The sequence below is a fragment of the Anas platyrhynchos genome, chromosome 2 (genome assembly GCF_047663525.1).
Source record: "Anas platyrhynchos isolate ZD024472 breed Pekin duck chromosome 2, IASCAAS_PekinDuck_T2T, whole genome shotgun sequence".
Lineage (NCBI taxonomy): Eukaryota > Metazoa > Chordata > Aves > Anseriformes > Anatidae > Anas > Anas platyrhynchos.
In genome coordinates this window covers 97,530,042-97,548,913 of record NC_092588.1, presented here as the reverse complement: position 1 = coordinate 97,548,913, position 18,872 = coordinate 97,530,042, and the positions used below count along the sequence as shown (strand labels likewise).

At 35.7% G+C, this 18,872-nt stretch overlaps 1 protein-coding gene across 4 annotated transcripts in view; it reads right to left on the bottom strand.

The window, feature by feature from the left end:
- DPY19L1 (dpy-19 like C-mannosyltransferase 1) overlaps window positions 1–18,872 on the bottom strand; it is a 70,843-nt gene that overhangs the window by 17,911 nt on the left and 34,060 nt on the right. For all 4 annotated transcript variants that reach the window (XM_038174632.2, XM_027451423.3, XM_027451422.3 and 1 more), the window contains exons 6-12: window positions 18,432–18,552; window positions 16,602–16,695; window positions 11,950–12,007; window positions 7,991–8,082; window positions 5,841–5,940; window positions 4,510–4,587; window positions 1,726–1,812 (exon numbers count right to left, since the gene is read on the bottom strand). In XM_038174632.2, the coding sequence (XP_038030560.1) occupies window positions 1,726–1,812; window positions 4,510–4,587; window positions 5,841–5,940; window positions 7,991–8,082; window positions 11,950–12,007; window positions 16,602–16,695; window positions 18,432–18,552 (630 nt within the window). The remainder of the gene's footprint in view (window positions 1–1,725; window positions 1,813–4,509; window positions 4,588–5,840; window positions 5,941–7,990; window positions 8,083–11,949; window positions 12,008–16,601; window positions 16,696–18,431; window positions 18,553–18,872) is intronic.

The following is an 18,872-nucleotide window of genomic DNA, read 5'->3' as shown; positions in this document are numbered from 1 at the left end:
AGACAACAGGAAACTGAATTATGTCTGCTTTCATGAATGAGAGCCTTCTGAAGCAACAAATAAATTACTGGCAGCATAACACAAATTTTTCATACAAGGCAAAAGAACAGAACTGGGGAAAAAGTAACCAGTATTTTTTTGTTTCACACTGTTCCTGATTTATGACACATAGAAAATCCATTCTAAGATGCCTTGACAAACAACAACATTAAGAAAAACAGAGAATAAACTTAAAAGCTTTTAGAGCCCCATCTGTACGTGACATGGACTGAGGCCACTATATACAGTCAAATAACAGAGAAACAACAAATATTTTTTCTAAAGAAGAAAATAGGCAAGAAACTCAATGTAACTATATTTAGTATACAATTACAGAAACTGCTACAAGCAAGTAGAGTAAGCTTGTAAGAAAAACTATTCCAACAACTACCAGGAGTGAAAGGAGCTAATTCTTAACACAGGTGAGGAATTACCACTCTTTTCCTGAAGGACAAAAATAAACAAAAAAGAAAACAAACAAACAAAAATCACTGATGTCACCCCATGCTTCTAGCAGGGGCAAAAAGATTCAGAAATTGAGATTATTTGTAGCATGCTAAAGCAGATCTGTTTATACAATCTTATCTCATATTTCATGTATATAATTCCCTTAGCAGAAACCATATGAAACTAAAAGAGGTTAGAGGTGTTTTTTCCTCTTAAGTATAAATGAAGATAGCAAATACTAAGATGAGTCTTAGTGAATAATTTCACACTTGGGAATACGGCTCAAATATAGGTTCAAATAGTACTTTGTACTATCTGAACTATAGTTTCCCTTACTCTGCTCTGGTGAGGCCTCACCTCAAGTGTTGCATTCAGTTTTGGGCCCCTCAGTACCAGAAGAACATCAAGGCCCTGGAGCGTGCCCAGAGTATAGGGCTATGACACTGGTGAAGAACCTGGCACACAAGTCCTATGGGGAGCAGCTGAGGGAACTGGGGTTGTTCAGTCTGGAAAAGAGGTGGCTCAGGGAGACCTCATTGCTCTCTACAACTACCTGAAGGGAAGGTGTGGGGAGCTGGGGGTTGGCTTTTTCTCGCAGGTAGCTAGTCTAGAAGGAATAGCCTCAAGTTGCACCAGGGAAGGTTCAGGTTGGAAACGAGGAAACATTTCTTCTCAGAAAGAGCAGTCAGGCATTGGAACGGGTTGCTCAGGGAGGTGGTGGCATCACCATCCCTGGGGGTATTCAAAGAAAGGTTGGACGTGGTGCTTAGGGACATGGTTTAGTGGGTGACATTGGTGGTAGGGCAATGGTTGGACCAGATGGTCTTGGGGATCTTTCCCAACCTTAATGATTCTATGAAACTGTTGTTATGTAAGTTATAGCCATTTTTTCTGTATTTGCAGTTTCAAAGAAATAAGCATTTAAAACAAGACTTCTTGCTCATGTTCTCATTTCATAATTATTTCACTCAAATATTACAGTGGTGTTAACAAGGGTATGGATCCTGTAAAATTTAACCTAGCCTAAATAAAGAAGACAGCTGACTCCTAAACTCAGCTTCCCTTCAGAAGAGGTCTTGGTGTGAAAAATCTTAGTATTTAATTATTCTCCAAATATCTTTAAGGTCTGTTTGTGACATAAAAGATTTGTCAACTGTCTGGTAATGCAGCAGTTTCACATTTTATATCAATACATACAGAACAGTACATGATTAATTTTCTTTTTCTTAAACAACTTACCCATATAACTACTAAAGATGCAGCGTAATATGATGTTAATAACATCGAATTACCGAACATCAAAATAAAACACACTACAAGAGATACCTGAAAAAAGAAAATTAAAATTATTAAATTTACAATAGAAAAGGTTAAGAATTGCTTAACTATATAAATTACATTGTAACATAAACAGCTTTATAATTAAAGACACAACCCTCACAACAAGCGCAAGCTTGATACTTGGCTTAGAGAACTGTTCTGAAAACAGTGATTATGACTTAATTGTGACAGATAGCCAAGTGTACAGTATTATTTTATATTATAAGGTACATATAGATTAAGACTAACTTATCTTGCCCGATATTACATTTTTGAAGTTATTCCTAACATAATGCAATAATTTGGGGGGAAAAAAAAAAGTATTTTTCTATTCTGTTATCTTTCAGAGTCCTGGACAAACATTATAAGTACTGAATACATGCTTGTTTTCTTTCTTCCAAATTGAGAATAATATATTTAAAAAACAATCATTACTGAATTAAATGAAGCAGAATTCTGACTGTTCAATCATATGAACAGCTGAATCAGGTTGAAAGTCAAGGCTGAAATACACAAAAAGTTTTTTTGCACCATTGTGATCTTCTACTGTGCTTTCCTATTAAGACAAGGCAAGCTGAATTACATTTCTCAACTTGGCAAAGCCATATCAATGATCAATCTCTGCCTTCTACTGTGCGCAGGAATAAGGAAAAGTAGTAAAATACTCAGCCTTTTGATTTTTTCTTTTTTCCATAGCTAGGCTGTAATTTTCTACAAAAACTGGAGGTTGGGGGCAGAATCAGAAACACCACAAAGACAGACTGGCAGTTTACCCAGCCTCAGAAGGCTTTCTCTATAATGGTACACAATTATTTAATTAACGGAAATTAGACTTTTATGGCACTTTGGCACCAATATTATTAACTTATTGCCATAAAACAAACGACACAAATATTTCATCCTGCTTCTGCCAAAAAATTACTAAACCAAGATGCTTATTTGCAAATTTTCCTTATAAGGGTGACTGGGAACAAGCACTTGATAAAACTATGTTTTATATAGAAATTGAGCTGAATAGAACTTACTACTGCCTTTCATTTACCATTTGTAGTATTTCAAAATGTTTGGAAAAAAAAGTATGAAATATCACTTAGATAAAAGCTTCTTTTGTGTGGCAAAAACACTTTCTGCCCACTGAGTTTGCATTACAAAATTTTATCAAATGTATATTTTTAAAAATAGACATATTTCTTAAAAAGAAAAAAAAAAGTTTACATCTTCCTATATATTTAAGATTGTAGTCTTTCTTCAAACAGCAGAAAATCCTGGCAGCAGAACTCAGAACTTGATCATTATTTTAGTTTCAAAAATAAAGACCAGGTATATTATGCTGAAACCCATTTGCCTTTTACTTATCATCTCCTGCCTTTGACTTTCTCACCAATTTGACAAAATAAGTTTTTTTCAGACTAATATTTTAATATTTTTTTTGCCCTTCATTCTAAACATTTCTCTAACTAGTTTGAGCAGAACATCTTCCTGTGGTACAGATGTCAGTAGTCTTCAAAACCCAGTTCTAGTTGGCGTTTCCTAATTTTGACTTGAAAACACCTCATTTATTGTTACCATTAACTAATGGCATAAGATGAATGCTATCTTTTCAACTTTTTATTGTTCATGCTCTATTTTAGTATAATTTCTAGTCTGCTGTCTAGTCTCAACAATTACGATGCATCAGACTGATCCTAGTTTCTGACACTATGATATAAAAACATTTAAGATCAAATGTTCAAATCCAGGCCCCTCCAACCCATACTGTTGACTCCCTCAAGTGATGACAGGCCATGCAAAGGGATCTAGATAGATTGGTGCATTGGGCAACAGTATGAAGTACAGCAAAGGTAAATACCAGGTTCTGCACCTGGGATGGAGTAATGTTCGTTACAAGTACAGACTAGGAGATGTGTGGCCAGAAAACAGTTCTCTAGAAAGGGATCTGGGGGTGCTGGTTTACAGCAGGCTCAACACGAGTCAGCAGCGTGCCCTGGCAGCCAAGACAACAAACTGCATTTTTGTGCATTAAACACAATATAGCCAGCTGGCCAAAAGAGATGATTCTCCTGCTCTATTTAGTAATGATAAAGCCTCACTTTGACTACTGTGTGCAGTTCTGGTCTTCACAATATAAAAAGGATGTTAAGTTACTTGTAAGTGTCCAGAGGTGGGCAACAAAACTGGTGAGATGGCTGGAAAGTATGTCCTGTGAGGAGAGGCTAAGGACAATTGGGCTGGCTAGCTTGGAGAAGAGGAAGCTAAGAGGTGACTTCATTGCTCTCTACAACTTCTTGAGGAAGAAGTGGAGAGGGAGGCACCTATTTTCCCTGGTAATCAGCAATAAAATGGAAGGGAATGACACAAAGATGTGCTGGGGAAGGTTCAGTATGGATATTAGGAATAATTTATTTACCATGAGTATGGTCAAACACTGAAACAGGCTTTCTAGAGAGGTGGTTGATGCTCCATGCCTGTCAATGTTCAAGGGGCATTTGTATAATGCCCTTAATTATATGCTCTAACTTTTGGTTAGTCCTGAAGTGGTCAGGCAGTTGGACTTGATGATTTTTGAAGGTCCCTTCCAAATGAACTATTCTATTCTATTATTGCACATTTCTAATCATCTTGTAACTAATGAAAACACTTCAGACACACTGTTTTGATGCTTTAACCTGTTTGAGAGGTTTTAATTTGAAAAAAAAAAGTTACCATATGAACAGAGAGTATCTTCTGTAATTTGCAGGAGTCAATATAACCCATAATACACACAGCAAATAATGAAGCTATCTAGAATGAAAAGCAAAAAAAATAGTTAACAATTTACAGTGGTGTGCTTGCTCTAGCAAATACATATTCATACAAAAAACTAATTACTCGAACAATTATAAACCAACTTTTACTGCTGCTTTTTTGCTAAGTGCATAGTTAGGCATTTTATAACAGCTTCTTTCAAGAGACTTTAATTTTGCTGCTCTGAATAACAGCTATCAAACATATTTGACTATTTAAAAAGTAGGAACTTGGTTTTCCAAAAATGGAAGTCATCACAACACAGCACTAAACACATCTTTCAATTTTTAGAAAACAGAACAACAAAAAAAAGTAATCATTAACGTTAACTAACCCCAAATTTTTGCAAAGCATTAGAACATCACGATTTACTGCTTAGGAAAATGAGATTCACTGATTAGGTAGCTTACTAAAAGTCACATGGGAAATTCATGAAATTATTAATCAAACCTATAAGTGTTAGACCCAACATCTTATAATGGTTACAGCAATGGATTTCTTCTAATGTCTTACAGAGTTTAATGGCTTCTTCTTCTCCACTTAGGACATTTGCATACACAGTTTTGAACAATCAATATATACTATCAACTCAAACCAAGCAACATCTCTTTTGAGTGCAACAGACAAGGGAAAAAAGCATGGAGACATGGATGGACTTCAATCAACAGGTTACATTTCAGTCAACTTAAACGTTAAGATATTGTGCTGTATGACCAGTATCCCATTGCTCACGTTAGCATATGCTACATGTCAGCACTAGTTCAAGTTAACTGCTTGAGCTCTCAGACAGAAATTCTGCCACTGCTCTCAGGTTTATTAAAATTAAATAGGAAATCATGCAAAAATCATGCCAAATATCACATGCCATGCAAACTTTGCTCTCTGTAAAAATCTGAATAGCCCAAAGCAATGCAAGATCAACACCTTTTATTTTTGTACTTCAATATACAAAGTTTTCCCATGTTCTGCAGTTGTTTAAGTGCAGTGACCTTACGATGGAGGCTGCTTTTAAGAAATAAGTAAATTATTTAGTCCTGGAAAAAGAAGACTGCGTGGCATCCAATTTTCAAATTAAGAATAGGAAAAAAAAAATGGTGTGATAAATGGGGTGAATCTTTCCTAAGAACAAGGGTAAAGCCTGGCTAAAACGAAAGCAACAGAATAGTTGTGAACTCAATGACAGTCTATAGAAAGTAGTTAATTTGCCTAAAGAAGACAAAGAGGCTATGCAGAGGTGGACACGGTCTTACCTGAGTTAGAAGAACAAACTGAGCAAACTGCCAGGGAAGCATGAAAAAGATATTAGAAACACACAGTGCAATCAAGCTTCCTGTATTAATATTCGGAATCCTTGGGAAAAAGAGACAGAATAGGTATCAGTAAGTTAAATTACATTGATATTTGCATATTATCAAAAAGTACAACAGAGAATGGAATAAAAAAAATAAAAAAGTTACCTTGGAATTTAGCTAGCAATACTGATCCACTAAAAGTAACAATGTTCAAGTCAATTTAGTATCATTTTTCCATTAGTTTCCAAAAACAACAGTTCCAATGCTTAGTGTTTCTTAACAATATGATGAGTCACTCATTACCAAGTTTGTCTTTTCCTGGCAGTACATAATACAGCAAGTCAAAACTATATTCTGTGCAGCAGTCCACCTTCACGTAACAAGTACAGTCAAGTCAAAACCATTTTCTTTTCAGCTGAATTCACAACTATTCTCACAACAGTCTGCACCCAACAGTGATTTTACTCCTCTAGCATTCCAACTCACCCTACTTTCATATGTACTTTCTGCAACATTTTTTGCCAGCAATCCTGTAAAAGGATTTCAGCGCAATCACAAGTATATGAAACTCACCTTTGACTGAAAACACTCTATTTTCCATGTTGTCCTAGAAAAGTTTTATTTATTTAATCCTAGCTTTGAGGTCACATCAGAAACATGTCATGACTCAAATTTCCCTAAGTGGCCTCCAAAAATCTGGAGATCATAAATATTCTTCCAAAAAGAACCCAAACCCCACAGGTCACAAAAGTCTGAACAAATTCTGCAAAATACTCTTCAGTTTCTCCTAAAATCTGTCAAGATTAACTATCATAAGTCCTGCTAAGCATTAGTTTAATCTATTACTTAAATGATGCAAATAACATAGAATTTAAGTTCTAGACTCTTTTTCAAATATACTTCCTATATTACATTAGAAGACTCCTATACATAAAACAGAGCTGCTCTTGAAGCAAGATCTCTAATTGAGAAGCTGAAAGTTAAGTCTTAAAATGTTTTGTGTTTCTTTTTTTTAATCACCAAAAGGTGATTAAGATCCTCGCTCTGAAATACCTAGGCTAAATACCTTGCTTCTTAACTGGTAAGCAAGATCAAAGATTATTTTAAATACCAGCATTTGAAGAACAGAAGTGCATGTATCTAATTAAAAGTCAGTTATGGATAAAGAATATATACACTAGGATCAACCTAACTAGAAGTGTAATTTCCTCGGGTTTTGTTTGACTTCACAATTTAGCATTAAATGAGGAGGTGTCATTATAATATAAAATCTAGCAATCACTCTACAAACTATTCCTCAAAGTATTTGTATATGCTATACAGCATGCATTTTTTCCTTACCTCACAAACACACATTAGTGACATATGATAGAAATATATTTTTGGTTTAATCATCCATAACTACAACAAAATTCAGCTAAATCACAAATACACCACAAATTTGATGTGCTGGAGTTTGTTAATACTTGAGGACTTTTCAACTAGTCATGCTTATTTTCAAACCAAAGGCAAAACAGTAACACAATCACCTTGCAAGCCAGAAACAGCCACTGAAAAGCAGGGCTAACATATTCAGGGGCATCCTTGCATTACTATAACTAGATTGATTTAAAAGACTGAATTAATAAAGACAAAAACTGCAAGAACATTCTAGTTTATGGGTGCTATAGAATCCTCTGTTGTATAGCATAAGCTAATGCTACGTGCAATCAACATACCACTTTCCAAGAGGGCCAAAACCAATTGATGGGATTATCAGCTTGTTTCTCCAAGGAAGGAAGTGACATCAATCAAAAAGTCTGATTTTTTTATTTTTTTTTTTTTAGTTTAGACATGTATTTGCCAAACTAGTGATTGTGATTTTTATTTTAAATCATGTCTTCAAGTTGCAAAAATTTTCCTTTTAATAAGTGAGTAACATGACTGCAGTTTTACTGGTGCAGAGTCTGCAACATAACAGCCAGAGGAAGGTTTCTATGTTGATGATATAATTCCTACAGCACAGCAAGGCACATAAATAAATACTTAAATAAATGTATTTAAATACATGCCCTGTGACATTCTCTTTTAAACTCACTGTAAAAAGCTAAGTATAAATTGAGAGGTACCTGAGAATATAGGTCAAAAGCAACATCTGAAGCACAAGGAATGGGTATGAGAAACTTTCACGAAGAGGCGGAGTCCACATGACACGAGTGCACTAAAAATAAGAACTGGGTTAGCTGATAATGTTTGCTGCTGTATTTTCATACAGCAATGCATTTGTCTTTCAAAATGAATGACCACAGGTACTTCTGTAAAGCAGAACCACAAGCTTTTATTCACAAGTTTAAAAACAAACTAACAAACAAAACAAACAAATAAAACATAAGCCAAGAAGCAGAAAAGAGAAGGAAAAAGGATGCATCTTTCAGACTTGAGGTGTATGGTACACTGTTTAATTAAAATAGATTACTGTTTTTCCAAAATTAAGTATGACATCTAGAGAACATCGCAAGAAACAGACAGGAAAGCAGCTGATTTGCTCTGCTTCTAATGAACATAAAAAGTCATTCAGCTAACTGAAATCATTCTCAAATTCAGGCAGTGACTTGCCACACTTACATGGAGAAAGTGTGTGAGGTGAGGATCTGAAGGAAAAACCAACATACTCTTCATTACACTAGAGTTATTTAGGCTGCAAACATTTTACATTTCTAGCAGCATCAACACGAAAAATTTTATAGAATGGTCTCTTCAAAATAGGCCAGTAACACCTAACGATTAAATTAAGCTCTTACACAGCTGTTCTTACATATTTCACTCTTTAACTCTCCTAAAGCAAAGGATAAAACAATGAAATCAATCAAATAGCCTTTTCATGAATTTCTTGAGGTTTGTGGCAAACAGCTCAACTACTTAACTGCCATCCTGTATCTTTCTATTCAGCTCTTTAGAAAATGCTTACAGATGGCAATGACCATCAAAAAAAAAATATATATATATATATTAACTTCACAGTTAAGCACATTACTTCATACTCTTTTTCCAATTTAAATTGACGTTCCTACATGATCAAATAATATTCGTCACACTATTTCAGTTTTACATAGAGAGGTGTTTCAGATGCATAAGCAATTAATCATACTTTAAATGGAATCTGTTGTAAAGAACACCAGAAGTCTCAACAAAGGAAACACAATCACTTTGAAATCCAAGGTTTACCAGCAAAAGTAAAAGAAAGCCTTGATTACCACTATGTAGCTAGCACCTACAAGGCTTTCACCCAGTATTTAGCAGAAATAGTTTGAACAAACTACATCCTGAAATAGTATTTATTTACTGTTGCAACAGAGAGAATCATGCTTACACATATTTAGCACTCGATTTTTTTTGTAAATTGCTAAGTATGCTTTTACAAAATATTTATATAGCTTTTCTTACACAGACCTAGCTTATACAACAGTATTACCCGTCTCCTTTGTCTAATTCCATTTTAATTAGCCAGCCTCTTTAAGATAGGTAGTATTGAACCTGTGGCCAGGAAATATACAAATACAAACCTCAGGAGATTAAGAGCTTCTTCCCCAGTCTGAAATAGCATTTCCCATTGCTGCAATCAGTTAGCACAACATGTAATCCAAAGCAAATAAAGCAATTTAAATGAGGAAAACACATGGGTTCCTGTACACCTCTTCTGTTCCACACAAGACAAAATTAACTGTGTAAGTGACAGAAGGCAAAAATAAATGAAGGCAAATGAGAATTAGTACAGACTTAATCGTGAAAAAAAAAATGAAGGAAAAATACTTTGATGGATGTTAACATATGCTTCAGAAAAGACTGCTGAAAAGAGAGTTCTGCTCACAAAATGAAGAGACAGTCAACTAAAAGAGGTGCAGAGGAAACCTAAGAACTTTCTAACTCAAGAGGAGAAATGCGGAGGGTTGGTCCATTCAGACACCTTCAGTTAAGGTTGACAAGGAATAAAATTGTTTCAGGTAAATATTTTTTGCTATAAGCACAATGGAAGAAGAAAATATTTTAAGGAGTGGATGAGTTTAGCATGCAAACAAAAGGAATCAAAATGGCTATTCCCACTAAAAATTAGAAATAGACTACAATAGAATCATAGAATAGAATATCCTGAGTTGGAAGGGACCCACAAGGATCATCGAGTCCAACTGCTGGCACCACACAGGTCTATCCCAAAATTCAGACCACATGACTGTGAGCATAGTCTAAATGCTTTTTAAACTTCGACAGGCTTGGAACCATGACAACATCCCTGAGGAGCCTGTTCCAGCACGCAACCACTCTAAAAACTAGGCTCCACCAGTTTTCTGCACCTCGCACATCCACAAGTTCTCCTGAATTCTACATGTCTTGCTTTGGGGGTGTGTTGGGTAGGGGCAAGGATTAAGCTATCCATTTTAACGCTCTGTAGACATCATCACTGGAACATGTTGAATCCACACAGTCAATATGTGAAAGACAGTAATTTTTTTAGGTCAAAACATTCTTCAAAGGCCCTTTCTTGTTTCTGTACTTCACTGAAACCTCACAATCCAGTCAACAGAATACCTCTAAGTTGAAATCTTTTTATCTGGTTTCCTAAGGGAATCACGTCTGCTCCACAAGGGGTGGACACAAACACTTTTCTTTACAGAACGGGCAACAGTGGGAACTGGGAGAGCGCTGACCTGGCACCAGCCAACTGGCACAGCAGGATCATCGTGCAAGGAGCCCCAAATGGGCCACAGCCAAGGCAGCAGTACAGAACACACGACTGTAACAAAGGTTGGAGGAGAGGACTGGAGAAATTGAGGTATTTCGAGGAATGGAAGTTACAGGGGAAACGGCAGCATGGAGGCAGGACACATTCAAGACTAAGCAAGCTTTGGTAGCTCCTTTCTTTAAGGAGCTTTTTGCTTCTGAGATAGATGCATTTGCCAGGGTACACCCCTGACTGTACACAGACAAGGAAGAGCTCTGTAACTGGTAATGCAACCACACAACCTAAGGAAGCTGAGAATTGACTGGGAAGATCAGAACTCTCTTTTCTTCCCATCTAGGTCTAAAAGCAAAATGTGTTTTAACATAAACTGTATTTACATGTATACGGTAATAGAGCCTTCATGCCTCATATACATGTATAATGGCTAAGTTAGGCACTGCATACTCAGCATCACAGGTTCTTTACTACTACAGGACAAAGAAATAGTTTATTTTAACATGGACCATCATGAATTTATAGAAGCTTATAGCATGTTTACGCCATGACGTTCCTTCTACTTCGTTTCCTAGAATCTTAAAGACATTTTTTTAAATACTGTTTTACCAGAGAAATCACTAGAATCAGCACCATTTGATTCTTTGCTTGCTTTACTATTTTACAAATACTAAATTAATAGTGTAAAATAAATGCTTATAACGTATAAGTTAAATGCACGGTTGCATCCCAATTACAAATAAAATAAACATTTCATAAATACACATACTAACATGTGTCTTTTCCCTAAAGAATATATTTTATCTGTTCTCCCCTGCCCCTCCCTCAGGTCCTGTCATCCACAGAGAGGGAAGCTCTCCTACGGGGTCTCTGTGTGTTTACAGTTTCTAAATTCTATGCATCCTGGCTACAGGACATAGTTCAGCAGTATTTATGGATTTCTTTGCTGGTTTGGTATTCATGAATTTCTGGTAAAATACACAGCAATCTAAATAAAACCTCCTCTGTTTCCGTAGCTTATTCACATGGTACATCTAGCCCAGTTACGTCTGGAACACAGACAAAAAGAGATCTTGATGTTTTGAAACTTGAACTTACTGTCCTGCTGAGATTTCAATCTCAGAACCACTTTACAATATATTTACATTGTTGGTTTTTTTTGTTTGTTTTGTTTTTATCTAAGGTGACACATTGGACAGTGATACATAGAAGCTGTAGCGTATTTTGCTTTCAGTAAAGTCTTATTCCTTTTGTATTAACCTTTTATGTTCATCCTCAATTAGATAAGCAACATCGTTATCTTCAACTAAATGATATCTTAGTGTTTAAAAAAAAAAAAAATTGTGGGAGACCTACCTCTCCATGGTTGAAAAAGAAACACATCACAGTAATGAGGCCTCCTAGGCGGCTCCCACTGTGAAAAGAACATGAAAGACAGGTACAACAGAAGAAACTCTTAACAGACAATGCAGCTTCAAAAATATGAAGCAACACTAACTTACAGCTAACTTTATTAGGGAAAACAAAAATGCTCTTAGGCATCAAGAAAAAGCAATCTATAGAGTACACAAAATATTCAAATACAGCTAGGCAGTCAGCTAGCGTTTACTCCAGAGCAGACCACTCTTTCTACATCTTTTTTTTTTCTTCTGTAGAACACCCATTTCAATGTAAATAACACGTGAAATGGTTATTCTGCTTGTCACATATTTGGTTTATATTATTTTATCAGCAGTAACAATGAATCCTATCAGTTACAGCCTGCAATTGCAGCTACTTAATCAACCATACCTAGACTTTGGTCGTGAGAAGTGCAGAAAGTTTTTTGAACTTTATTATTATTTGTTTTTGTTCAATTGATTGTTTCAACAAAATTCCAAGCAATACAAATGGAGGAGAACTTGCATGCTTAGTCACCCAAAGGGCATCTTTGCAAATACTGATCTGAACCTAATACTTTGTTAAATAAACAAATCAAATGTGCTCAAAAACATATACAAAATTTAATAAATGCAACACAGTCAACAAAAGCTATAATTTAATTCTTATGCAAAGTACTGTGACATTGACACATAGAAGCTTTTTAAGCCCTTGACTTAAGGATTTTTATAGATTTCTAAATAAATCAAGCTTACCTGTTGAAAAATTAGTACCATGGATTCAACGCTAAAACCAAAGATAGTATTTAGTACTTTTTTCGCCTCAAAACAGCAATAGATGATGTTCCTACCTGTTTGGCTAGATTTGCTATTACTGCTATTCTGTGATATAAATCAAGCAACCCTTTTGTACAAAAAAAAAAGTGCATTTCTACTGTGAATTTGACAGGAAATACCATTTTTGCAATAGCAGCCTGCTGTTAAGATTTTTTAAAAAAAAAAAAAAGTCCTCTCAGACCTTCAGATCTTCACCCATCACTAATATATGGGTCAAACAGAATCAGTGAGTTCTGGGTACAATATCAGGGGATTAAAGATACCAGCTGAGTACTAAAACAATCTCCAGAAAACATGCATTCTTGCACATAAAACGCAACTTTTAATTCTGCAAATACTAAAAGCATCTAATGCTAAAAGCCCAAAATAACCAAGAGGATACGTTTACTATTAAGAAAGTCTTAAAAAATAAGCTAAAAATTTGCTTTAAAAAAAATCAAAATTTATGCAAAGTATTAACATTGTGATAAAACCTGAAAGTCTAGAATATAAGGTCTTAATTCTATTATGAATGCTCAGATCTATCATGCCTTGTTATTCTACTACATGAGAACTCATCAGAAAATCTGTAGCACATAATAGGGAAATGCACCTTGACACTCACTATCTTTTCAAGAAAAGCAAATGAAAACAGCCTATTTCACAGAGGGATATATTTAGGATAGAGTAAGATGGGTTATTTTCTAATAGAGCAATGATACCATGTAGGAGATACAGTAGTTAAACCTTTCTATTGCCAATATAAGAATACAAATGATATCTCTTCTCACTGAAATTCTCATACCATACCACAATTGGTAGAGTACATACACAAAATAGCTTTTGACAAGTCCCTTCTGTTGGAAACTATAGCTCCCATGTTTAAAAACCTACTAATTCTTTATTAAATTTAGATTATTCTGTTTTAAAGAACTGCAGATGACCTGAACAGTTAATTCTCAGTCTAATAGAGTCAGGTCTGGAATAATAAAATAACTTGTCTTTTGAATCCCCAGGTACAATAAGATGAAGCCTAAAAAAAAGTCACCAGGGACTTGCACTAATTCATTGTTAATTAACATGCAAGAATCAGAATACTGAAAAATCACTGTCGGAAGGAGATTTGGGAAATTTACTGGTAGCTCCTTAAGATCCAGTATTTGACAATCAACTTAGGCGTTTTGTACCTCAACTGCAAGAATAGAGGGAACAGGGGGAATCTGACAATTGCATATAAAGTACTTACATAAACACCATTCCTTTACCCATAAAAATAAAACAAAACAAAACCTAAGCATGAGTTTTCAACATATCCCTTTGATTGTCTTAATAGAGAATGCTCCAGAGCTTGAAGCTAACTTGCATCATACCAGAAGATTCCCAAGTGCCTTTGCATAACCAGAGGTTGCAGATTCACACTACAGCTAATCAAACACAACATCAGCTCACTTTTGAAAAGGATGGTTCTGTTCCCTTTCTTAACCTTGGCCACACACAGTGTGCTAGGACAGGGAGATGCTGTCTGGTTATCTTCTAACCTTGAAGAGGAAATTGTTTAAGGAGTTAAACAGCAAAAAATAGACCTACGAAAGCAACTACATTTCTACTATCTGAACTCCTGGAACAACAGAGTACCGACTGCAAGCACAGATGGGAACACATGCTAGTTTGGAAAGTAAGAGAGTGGTCTTCCACTACGCTATCACCTTCCATCAATAGACAAAGTTACAAGGAGACCAAAAGCAAATAAGGCTAAAATAAAAAGACTATACGTTTCATAAACACCTAGGGAGGAAAAAAGGCTAGAAAAAACAATTATGTAAACTTGAGATGATCATTGCTAACAAATTCATAAAAGAAAAGTTGAATAAAATATTAGAGGATGGTTTCCCACCATCAAATGAGTCAGATGCTGTGAAAAAGTCTTTCAAAAGGCATAGAAAAAAAAAACAGCTTTAGGAGGGAGACCTACACCAATTCATAAGATTCCTACTTCAGCACAGTAGAATTGCATCGCTCCAGATTCAGTTCTTCAATTTTTCACACCTTAAATAAAAGCCTAAGTGTTCCAGCTCTCCTTGACTATGAGGAACCTTCATACAGGTATAATGACTAAGCAGCCACCTAGATTTGGTATCAAACTATGAACTTCTTTAGAAGAAATAAAAAAAGATCAAAATCCTACCTCCAGAAAATTGCATAGTCACTTGTTATTTTTCATAACCCCAGCTAGCTGGTGGCATACAACTTGAAAGAACTGCATTTACATTCTAGTCATTTTGACTATGTACGCTACAGATCATTTGTATTTAAAACTGAATTACTTCCAATACTCAGTATTTAATTTCTCAGTACTTTCCTTGGATAAGACATTACTGACTTTTCAGTGACATTAATACATGAAATGTGGCTTTCCATATACCTAACTTAAGAGAAACATGACAAGTGAGTCACACAAATATTCAAAGATTACCTACTTCCTCAAAAAAAATGAGGAATTTACTTTCTTTGTTAAGAAAGACATACATGCTTTACTCCCAAATCTCTGACAGTTGTACTACGCAACTTCCTCTTTTCAGTATCACATTCAGCTCCTGCCCTGTGCTATTCTTTATTTGAACCATCACCATATGCTTCAGAGAAAGCAGGAAGAGAACAAAACGTCAGTGAAGCCACATAATGATCACAGAATTTCTAGGTTGGAAGAGACCTCAAGATCATCGAGTCCAACCTCTGACCTAACGCTAACAGTCCCCACTAAACCATATCCCTAAGCTCTACATCTAAACGTCTTTTAAAGACTTCCAGGGATGAAAAACAATGGCAGACTGCCCCATGCAGTCCCTCACTTGGATGTGTCTGCAGTCTTGGAAGCTTGACTACCCTACGTTCTCCTACAAATGGACCTTGAGCTTGTTTGGAGGTTCTAGCAGGGGAGCGCAGCTACCGCACACCCTTGACCGATGAACAGTACGCCTCTATTGGGGAAGGTCGTCCGCTTCGACTGAGTGCGCAGCTTCAGGAGGGACGGTGAGGGAGGAAGGGGACACCCGCCTAGCCACCCAGATCAGCTGAATCAACCCTGGCGATCAATGGGGTGACAGATGTCGCAGCCAGATCGCCCTCACATCCAATGGGGAGGAAAAAAACACATCTCTTAAAAAAAAAGTAGCAGCTTTTTGCACAACAGGCAAATGAAAATAGAGGCACAAATATTTCTGCTTTTATTTTCTGCAGAACATGGAATCTCTTTTGTATGAAAGTATATTATGGTTCCTGAAATTTAAGGCCAGATACTGAAAACAGAAATTCACTGAAAAAGGGAAGTATATGTATGTCTGCAAAAGAATGCGTTATCATAAAAAAAATTTTGCCTTGTCAGTTATATTAAAATTGAAACAAATGCAATATTACTGGAGGAAAAGCACGCTAAAAACCGCAGTCTTGTCATTCAACAAGTGCAGTGTCATTCAAACTTTGTTTAAAAATGAGTAACATTGGTAATTTTAAGAACACCATCAGGACAAAAGTTATTTTAAAACTGCATAATAATTAGTTTTATCCACAACACAGTGGTATCAATGACATACCACTTCACTGAAATTTTCCATGTTTTTGCAGCATCAGCATTTTACTTTAATCAACAAGCTTCTGTCCCACTACTTTTCAGTGGGAATGTATATATTACAGTAAAAATACTACTACTGTACAAACAATATACCATCAAAATATTTTAGCATTTAATTTTTTTTTTTTTAATTTTATTGTAAAAGCAGACTACCAGTACTAATTAAACAGTCTCAGCTGCCTTACCTGAGGTATGTGCCATATAGGAAGAACAGTGACATCATTAATCCATTCAAAAGAAAAATCACAGCAACATAAAAGGAAGCAGGGTCTCCCAACCCTAACAAAAAATTAACACATTGTCAAATATACATGAAAGATCATATAGTTTATAAATCACTACACAATCACTATAAGAAAACACATTACATAAATTACCTTAATATATCTACACAAAGAGACAAAAAAAAAGAAAATGCCATGCAGATTACTGGGAAGATTAAATCAAAAGACAACACTCCCCTCCTCCCCTCTCTCCCCCCCCCAAAAAAAAACTACTATTAAAAGAAGAGGAGGGGTACACACAGCATTTGTGCAGTCAGAAACAGAACAAACCAAGAGGGATGCTTTACCTATATATTATATATGTATATAAAGAAATGTATAGAAGGGGTAAGCATTACTGTAACAACATTCTCTACAGAAATTTTGACTTCATAGAGGATTTTAGAACAGGTTTCTGCTCCCCATACCCTCACTTCCATTTTCTTTCAGGTGTAAATCTATCTTTAGACATAAATTACACATAATGCTCTTTGCTTTTCTTCTTTCATTAGATGCCAACAGATGTTCTAGTAATGCACGTCTTTCAGTTTATTCATTCACAAACACTTCTTTGTTCACATGCTTGTTGTTCTTTCTTTAAATCCTCCTGGCTCTAATCATTTGTGCACTACAACTTAAAAAGGTTTACTTCACTACACAGAAGCTAGCAAAACGTTGGCGTTTAGTACACAGAAATGTTTATCCACTATTGCTGAAAGTATAGCATGACAGTTCTCCAAAATAAGATGAATATATGACCTCCAAAAATGGTAGCCTCAATAGCTGTGGAGTTTGCTTGTTTGGATGTTTGTTGTTTTTTTGTTGTGGTGGTCATTTTGTTTTGTTTGTTTAAAAACTCCAGGAATTGTAACTTACACATTTATTGACTGTTTACTGCTTCTGACAACATTAGAGGAATTGAATCATTTGAGCTCTGAAGAGAGTTTGTATAGCTTTGTGCAAAGGAAAAAATATTAATGTGTGACTATACAAAGACATTTCAAATGATAAAATGAAACAACTACACAAACTACCATTTATCAGTTAGCTTTAACCAACTGTAGAACATCAACAGTTTTTCTGGGCAATGTACTTTTACAGTATAATTTACTTTAAAAGCCTATACTTGAATGTCAAAATAAAAAAGCTAAGAAGTGGCAGCAAGAAGCTATGATGTCAAATTCAAGACATAAGGTTGAAATTCTTACACTGAATATTAGGTCATACGAGGGTACTTTCCCAGCAAAATCACTACATAAAATATTCTCCAAAAGGGAGTTTTGTGGGTATCTTTTCCCCCCTCCCTCCCACTCCTCAAGTTTTAGTTAGGAGAGGAAATACAGAAGGTAAGTTTTTGAAATTTAGTATCTTGGAATGAATTGCAGATCCTACAAAAATTTAATGCATCCAAAGCAGCCTCCAATTATATTTAGGACATCTTATAACAGCACAATTTAATGAAGGCTCAGACTACAGCTATGCACATTTGAAGTGCAGGAGGCAGGTAGTGCTCCTAGATAGGAGGAACTCTCTAATGAGCAAAGCCCACATTTTCACCCTTGGTGTTCTTATAAGTACCTTTTTTCATGTTTTTCACAAGTGTTGCAGATCTGCCAAAACACAGGTTTAGCCAAATGAAAGCACATAAGTGATAAAGACACTGGAATATTTTATTTTATTTTTTTTTTTCTGACATATATAAAGCCGCAGTTATATGATTCCAGGGAGAAACTAGAACAAAACACAACTCACCCTCACAGCTTTCAACAGGACTAAGCCCTTTTCCTCTGTTTACAGTCCAACATGTCTTTGTTGGTACACCAAGAAAATCCATAATGGCAGTATATATGCGGTACCAGCTCGCGAGGACCACCTAGGCAGAAAACAGGATTTGAAGTTTCTGAAAAGGAACTTGGAGATTAGCTTACTGCCCAAGGTAACCTCTCACAACAACCGGCCGTCACCAAGCGCTTTTTTCTAGCTCAGCATTTCTCTAAATTACTAAGTGTTGTTGACTGTAATTCACTGAAGGCATTCAGCACAGACCAAGCATTCAGTAATAGACTAAGATTATGCCAACTTGAGAACAGAAATAATTTAAATCAATCAAACTGAAATATTTGAAAAAAATCATATTTCACTATTTTCCACAAGGTTCCCCATTTATCTTATTTTATCAGACATTAAAATCCC